The sequence below is a fragment of the Kryptolebias marmoratus genome, linkage group LG8 (assembly GCF_001649575.2).
Source record: "Kryptolebias marmoratus isolate JLee-2015 linkage group LG8, ASM164957v2, whole genome shotgun sequence".
In the NCBI taxonomy this organism is placed as follows: domain Eukaryota; kingdom Metazoa; phylum Chordata; class Actinopteri; order Cyprinodontiformes; family Rivulidae; genus Kryptolebias; species Kryptolebias marmoratus.
This window is the reverse complement of record NC_051437.1, coordinates 28763144-28771107: the sequence shown is the minus strand read 5'-3', so window position 1 is coordinate 28771107 and position 7964 is coordinate 28763144. Positions and strand designations below refer to the sequence as shown.

At 43.2% G+C, this 7964-nt stretch overlaps 1 protein-coding gene across 1 annotated transcript in view; it reads left to right on the top strand.

Annotated features, from left to right (window-relative positions):
* The window catches only part of si:ch211-251b21.1 (uncharacterized protein LOC571720 homolog), a 9311-nt gene extending 7169 nt beyond the window's left edge, over positions 1-2142 (top strand). Inside the window, exons 8-11 of the mRNA XM_037976917.1 lie at positions 340-559; positions 660-879; positions 1498-1748; positions 1827-2142. Of these exons, the coding sequence (XP_037832845.1) occupies positions 340-559; positions 660-879; positions 1498-1748; positions 1827-1925 (790 nt within the window). The 3' untranslated portion in view covers positions 1926-2142. The remainder of the gene's footprint in view (positions 1-339; positions 560-659; positions 880-1497; positions 1749-1826) is intronic.
* Positions 2143-7964: the final 5822 nt, after the last annotated feature.

Genomic DNA, 7964 nt, shown 5'->3' with positions numbered 1-7964 from the left:
CAGAACCATCAGAACACTAGAACCATTAGAACCGTCAGAACCATTAGAACCATCAAAACACCAGAACCATAAGAACCGTCAGAACCATCAGAACACCAGAACCATCAGAACACTAGAACCATTAGAACCGTCAGAACCATCAGAACACCAGAACCGTCAGAACCATTAGAACCATTAGAACACCAGAACTGTTAGAACCATTAGAACATTCTCAGATTATCTCGTTCCTTCCTGTCAAACATGATGTTCCAGCTGTGACTGTTTGGACTCTGGACCATCAGAACCTGATCCGTCTCTGTCTCTGTCCCCGTCCCCGTCTGTCCCTGTCTCTGTCCCCTCAGGTGCCGGTCCTCAGCCCAAAGCTGTGTCCGGACGCATCATCGCTGCCATCTGGTGGATGTTCTCCTTGGTTCTGCTCGTCTGCTACTTCTCCAGCTTCAGCCTGATGCTGCGCTCCGACCACAGACACATGTCCATCTCCAGCTTCGAGGACCTGGCCAACCAGAACCTCATCGACTATGGAACGGTCCAGTCCGGTTCCACCATGCTCTTCTTCAAGGCACGAGCGTCCAGAAGCTCCCGGCGGGCGGCGGCAGGGGGGGCGGGGTTCCTGGGAACGCAACAAAGTCAAAGTGTCTTTTTGTCTCTTTCCGTCTCAGAACTCCAACAACCCCGTGTTCCGGCGCATCTACCAGCACATGGAGCGGAAGAAGAGCTTCGTGTCCTCCATGTCCGAGGGCGTCCGCCGCGCCAAGGAGGGGAACTTCGCCTTCATCGGTGAGGCCGTGTCTTTGGACCTGGCCGTGGCTCGGTTCTGCAATCTGACCCGCTCCCCGGAAGTCGTTTCCATGAGGGCGTACAGCGTTGCAGCGCCTCTGGGTGAGCTCCTTCCTGTCCTCGCGTCTCCTCGTCCCTCGTTTGTCCTAACTTTGTGCGTTTTTAGCTTTTTATTAAAACACAAATGTCAACGCAAGTATTTGTTTGTCGCTCACGTGCTAACGCATCTTAGCGTGTTGCTAAAGGGCTAATGGCAATGTTAGCATCTTAGCTTGTTGTGAAATTGTTAACCCTAACGTTAGCATGTTAGCCTATTTCTAAAACATTTAATGTTAAAGTCAGCATTTTAGTTAGCATTTTTATATTTAAATGCCAATGCTAACATTGTCATTAGCTGACGTTACTATTAGCTCTTTAGCGACAAGCTAAGTTGCTATCAGTAGAGTTAGCATCTTAGCTTCTCCTTCAGCTCCTGCAGCTTCAGGATTCTGTCTTTGACAGGAACGGTCGAAGGTTGAAGCTTCGAAACATTTCCGTCTGATTTACATGATCGCCCGCTTCCCGTCAGCAACAACCAGATGAGCAGATTTCCTCTGACTTCTCATCGAAGTTGAGGCTAAAAGTAGAATTTTCTTCAGCTGGTTTCTGGTTTTAATGCGAGTTTTGTTTCTTTTTACCCCCCTCACACACACACACACACACACACACACACACTCCCAGGATACCCTCTGGTGAAGAACCTGACCATTGCCATCCTCCAGCTGAGTGAGACCGGAGAGCTGTCCCACCTGCGGGACAAATGGTGGTCCAGCAGCTGCGTCGGCGCCGACGAGGCCCGCTCCTCCAACGCGCTGAAGCCCGACGACCTGCGGGTTCTGTTCCTGCTCCTGGGTCTGGGTCTGGGAGTCGGGCTCCTGCTGGCCCTGCTGGAGCTCCTGACCCGGGCCCGGAGCCGAGCCAAGGCCGGGAAGGTGAGGGAGGAGCTTCTCCTCGGGGGGTCAGAGGTCGGTTCTGCAGCTCCTGACCCGTCCTCTGTTCGTCTCTTCCAGAAGTCCTGCTGCGTGGTGCTGAGGTCCGAGCTGACCCGGAGGTTCGGCCGCGGAGCGGAGGATCCGGAACCGGAGAACTTGGACAAAAACAAAGCGTGAAGAAACTCCGGCTTTCCTTTTTTATCTTTCATATGTCTGTAGGAACGTTGCAGAAAACATCCAAGCAGGGAAGGTAGAACATTTAAAACCCAAACTAAGTTTGTTTGTTTGTTTGTTTGTTTGTTCTCACACTCAGTCCTAACAGAACCACTTCCTGTTTACTGTCGATTGTGTTTCTGTTTGTTCAGACGTTTCAAATAAACGTTTCAGTGTCGGAGTTTTTATTTCTGCTCCTTGAGTCCTGAGAGAAAAATAAACTTTCTTTGATGTTTCCCCAAAAAAAAGGTAAACAAACAAACAGGAAGTTAAATCAGAAGTGAATTAGTAATCATGTAACCTGTTAGCAAAATATCTCATGAACCACCGAATGGAGTCGACCTGATTCAAGATGGCCGCCGCAGCTAGTCGACATTAGCAAACAGTTTGGTGTGGTAGTAGCTGAGAGTCGTCCTTTTACAGGTTTGACCTTTGACCTCCGAGGACAGCTCGGCCTGAAGGTAAACATGTTTTTATTTATGACATCACTTCCTGTCTCCAGCTCGTTGTTTTGGTCCCCGGTGGTCCCGTCTGTCGTCCCGCGGGTTCAACTCCCCGCCGGCCTTTTCTCTGTGGGGTTTACATGTTCTCCCTCTGAGGGCCTGTGTCCCCTCGGTGTCCCCTCTGTGTCCTCCGGTGTCCCCCGACCCGTCAGTCCAGTGAGACGAGAGTTTGATGTCTTTATTGTCCCTTCAGCTGGAGGTGGTTGTCCCTCTCTGTGTCCCTGAGACTCTGCCAGGAACAAGCAGGTAAAGAAGAGGGAAACTCACTTGCAAATCACTCCACCGCCCCTCCCTTCTGAGGGTCTTTGTAGGCTTGTTGTTGGAGGGGAGTTCTAACTCGGATCAGAACCTGAATCTTTTGAGTAGGTCCATCATGTCTCTATAATATCTCCATAACGTCTTCATCCTGTCCCCATCTCCTCTCCATGTTGTCTCCATGTTGTCTCCATCCTGTCTCCTTCTCATCTCCATCCTGTCCCCTTCTCGTCTCCATCTTGTCTCCATCATGTCTCCATCATGTCTCCATTCTGTCTCCTTCTCGTCTCCATCTTGTCTCCATCCTGTCTCCATCCTGTCTCCTTCCTGTCTCCTTCTCGTCTCCATCTTGTCTCCATCATGTCTCCATCATGTCTCCATCCTGTCTCCATCTTGTCTCCATCCTGTCTCCATCCTGTCTTCTTCCTGTCTCCTTCTCGTCTCCATCTTGTCTCCACAGCAGCTTCTCTCCTCAACTGATTCTTCGTTCAGGTTTTTAGTTTCTCAGTAATTTTTACCTCCAGTTCTTTTTTTTTCTGTAAACTTGATTTAAACCCAAACTGACGCCTGAAAGACTCGCCTGTCTTCAGAGACGTGATGTTGGACGTTTTTGTCTTCAAGGAGACATTTTTTAAACCAAATATCCTACAGACCTCTTGTTCTCATCAGAAAATATTTTAGAAATCTGAAACAAAATGTTTCCTGTGTCTCATTAAAACCCAAATCTGTTTTTGTAGCATTTAGTTTAGTTTTATAATCAAACTGTTGTCATTTTTAAATCCTTATTTTCTAATTATTTTACTTTTTTTTACATGATCTGTTTTAGTTTTATAACTAAAAACGTGACAAATAAACCATCCAGGATCATTTAAATCTGAACAAACATAAAAGCTGAAAGTTTTCCTGATAAATCGTGTTTTTTTAAAAAAGGTGGAAGAATCAGAAAAAACTAAAACCTCTTCAATTCTGTTTTTAGCAGCTCGTCCACTTGGAGGCGCTGCAGGATTCCTTTAGACCTGAAAGCTTTCAGGCACCAGAGGTACAAGTTTTATTTAATATTTACACTTTATTTAAAATAAACCTAAAGCTGCAGATCAGCTGTGACCAAAAACCCCAAAACTCTGATGTGATTCATAAAATTACAAGTCAGCAGACACTGAAGTGAGTAAATTAATTTAAATTTGGTTTTAAAGTTTGTTGTGATGAAACGTTCAGCGGGTGAAACTGGAGCTTTGACAGCTTTTAGAGCTTTATAAAATAAAAAAAGGATAATTAAAACAACCAAAATGCTGTAAAATCGTCCCTTAAAACAACAAGAACCATTAAGAACTCAAAAACATAAATTAGCATAAATTAAAAACAGATTCAGAGACGTTATAAACATCGGTAAAATGCTAAAATAATTACAGAAAGAGGATTTTCTGTAAAAATGCCATTCCACTGCTGAATTCTCATAAAGCTAAAAGCTAAATGCTTTATTTCCTCCAGATTATTAAAGCTAAATGTTAGCCAAAACAAGCAAAATGATAGCTAAAACCTAAAAGTAGTAAATGGCTAGCAAAAAAGTAGCAATGGCTTAGCTAGCGCAACATTAGCTTTAAACCAACATTAGCCGTAGTTAAATTAGCATGAGCTAATTAGGATTAGCATTAGCAATGATAGTATAAGCAGTAGTAGTATTAGAAATGGTAGTATTAGCAGAGTTAGCAGTAGTAGTGGTAGTGTTAGTACCAGTTGTACTATTAGCAGAATTAGTATTAACATTAGCAGTAGCGTTATTAGCAAAGTAGTATTAACAGTAGTAGAATTAGCATTAGCAGTGGTAGTATTAGTAGTTTTAGAAGTAGTAGTAGTATTAGCAGTAGTAGTGGTAGTATTAGTAGTACCAGTTGTACTATTAGCAGAATTAGCATTTACATTAACAGTGGTAGTATTAGTAGTACCAGTAGTAGTTTTAGCAGTAGTAGTATTAGCAGTAGTACGCTGTAAATGATTTCAAGGAGAACAATGTTTATGAAGAAATTGAACAGGTCTCAATGTATTTTATTGGTGACATTTTTTGTAAAATAAATATTTTGAAAAGTACACAAACGAAAAGTCATGAAACCCATCTCCAGTGGTTAAAATAACAGAAAGTAAGAAGTACTTGGATAAAAACCAGGGAAACAGGAGTGTAAACATGTTTTTTATTTACAATTAATATAAAACTACCAAAGTTTTATTTGGAAAGAAAGAAGTTTGTAAATCAGTGAGAATAAATGACGACACTTTGAGACAGAAACTGTCTTCCATCCTGGGCAGGTTGGTGCTGTTAGGAAAGCTGAGGAAGAGGAGCTGCTGCTTCGTCTCACCGGGGAGGACAGAAAACATTTCGTCCAACCTTACAGGAATGTGGACGCCGACATTCTTGCAGAGTCGTTACAGAAAACCCGATTCTGTTCGGTGTCAGGATGAAGAAAAGACGCCTCTCGCTGTGAGAAACGACCCGGGCCTGAACCTGCTAATCAGCTTCAGGACGCATTGATTTAGAGGCTGCAGGGTGAGGGGGAGGAGGAGGGGGAGGAAGAGGAGTGGTATTGATTTTTGTATCACGCAGCTCCTGACAGCTGCACTCACAGAGCTCAGATACACCTCAGTCACACAGCCTGGCAGACAGGGAAGTGCCTAAACAGATTTAGCTCCAAATCCCACAGATTTCCTGCCCCCTCCTCCCCCTCCATCACCTCCACCCCAGCAGCACAAACCCTTCAAATTAAAAGCTCACAGCCGCTCTGTATATAAACAGACTGCAGATTAAATTGATTGTTTTGATCATTAAAATCTCATTCCCAAAGTTGCGAAGGCATAAAATCAATTAAAATGTAAATCTAGACCTGAGAGCTCAGATTTTTTTACTGATTTATTTCATCAGAAAAAAATAAAAATAAATAAGATTGAAAACAGAAAATTCTGACTGATGTCAAGAAATCTGTAGGAGGAGGATTATTTTCTCAGCCATGATTATGACTTATCTATTTTCTGATCCTAACAGATCGCCCCCTGCTGGTCAGGAGGAAGAACACAGAAAAAGACCAAAAATGCTGCAGTAACTCCGCCAGGCCTGCAGGCAGCGCTGTGGCGCTGCCTCAACAATCAACAGGAGTCGAGGTGAACTGGAATTAACGGTTGTTAAATCTGTCAGGTCGGAGGTCGGGCAAAGTTTTCAAAAAGCTGCGTTTTGTCCCGTTTTTAACCGTAAAAAGTTAATTTATGTGATAAATTTGTAACTTTTTATGAAGTGTTTTTTGACGTGAAAGGTTCTGCAGATGTCTGCTCTCAAATTAGGCTCAGCTTCTTCAAAAAGTGAAGGTTTAGTCGACTCCTAAAACTAGATTTAGATGTCTAAAATTGTATTTTGACTCCTAAACTTTTATTTTTAAATGTCCGATACTCGATCCAGACACCTGCTGGTCGTCCAGGACACGGCAGCCTAAGACGTTTCTCTTCTCATCTGAAGAGCTTGAACTGAGAAACGTCTTCGGCTCCTAAAATGAACCCAAGCCTCCATCTTCAGGGTAAAAGGCGCTCGTCTGACGCTCCCATCAGCTCTGATCTGAAGTCTGCGTCGTCTTCAGATATTCAGGACGAACTCCGCTCATTGATCCTTCGGAGTTTGAGCCTTTCTTCCTTTCCGACTCTTCTTCTCCTCTTCCTCCTTTGACAGCGCCTGTTTAACACTTTGCGGCAGCGATGCAGACCTCAGCAGTTTCGGCTCTTATTAGACATTCAGAACAGATCCTTCCGCTGCTTTTCTGACGACTTTCTTTGGCTGCAAACTTCTTCGTAGACGTACGGTTCAGGATTCCTCATTTCGGACTTCCAGGATACGGAAGAATACGAAAGTGTTCGACTTTGTGTTTCCTGACAGAAACCGGGTTTCTTATCTGCTGCCATCCGTCGTCAGACTGAGTAAACTAAAACCCGACACAAAGGTTCTGCTGAGTTCTGTTAACTCAGGAGATGAAACCAGCAGGATCTGCTAACTGTTGTTAGTCGTCACCAAGCTAACCACTGTTAGCATTACGCAGAACAAACATGTTCATTAATAGAGACTCAAAATGACAGTTATCACATTTATGTACGAGGCGGCCATGTTGGATTTTGAAGCAGGGGCTGGTGAGAAACCTTCCCACGTTAAAATTCCATCTTTATCGGATGTTTTCTTAGGAGTTGAAATAAAACGACCCGTTCGTGTACCGAGCTATGAAGCCAGCAGCTAAAGAGCTAACAGAGTAAGCTAATGCTAACAGCAGTACATTACCTTGTTTCTAAAGTGCTGGTGATAACGTTAGCATGTTGCTAAAAGAATATAGCCAACTTTGTGCGTTTTTAGCTTTTAATTAAAGCACAAATATCAACACAAGTATTTGTTTGTTGCTCACGTGCTAACGCTAACGCATCTTAGCGTGTTGCTAAAGGGCTAATGGCAATGTTAGCATCTTAGCTTGTTGTGAAATTGTTAATCCTAACGTTAGCATGTTAGCCTATTTCTAAAACATTTAATGTTAAAGTCAGCATTTTAGTTAGCATTTTTATATTTAAATGCTAATGCTAACATTGTCATTAGCCGACGTTAGTATTAGCTCTTTAGTGGCTATCAGTAGAGTTAGCATCTTAGCTCGTTGTGAAAGTGTTAGCCCCTAATGTTAGCTTATTTCTAAAACATTTAATGTTAAAGTAAACATTTTAGTATTTTGCCAAAGTGCTAATACTGTTTGTAGCATTTTAGCTTGTTGTTCAATGGCTAACAGTATTTAATTTGTAGCATTTTAACTTGTTACTAAAGTGCTAAAGCTAATATAAGCACAGAACTGGTTCTTGTGTTAGCTTGTTCCCTGACTGATAAACTCTCTGAGTATAAAAGGTTCAGGATAAAAATATGACCCCAAAGAAAATCTGCTGTTTCAAATTCATGTAAACAGAAAGAAAGTGTGTTTAACTGTTAGTTACCATAAAACACCGTTTCTGAGTTCGACTTTACTTCTTTGCGGAAACAAGTCGGTGAACTTTGACCTCTCTTTGTCAGATAACGCTCTTCGATTTAGCGCTCACCTCTTCAACTTGTCTTGATCGATTTTTGCCAACCTTCAGCCGCGCTCCGACCTTTCACCTGTAAATTTGTGCTTCTCGGTTCTGCGAGGTAAACTCTGTGTTCCTCGCCACCCTCCTCTTTGCTCTTTTCTTCGGCCTGACTGACAGCGGCTGC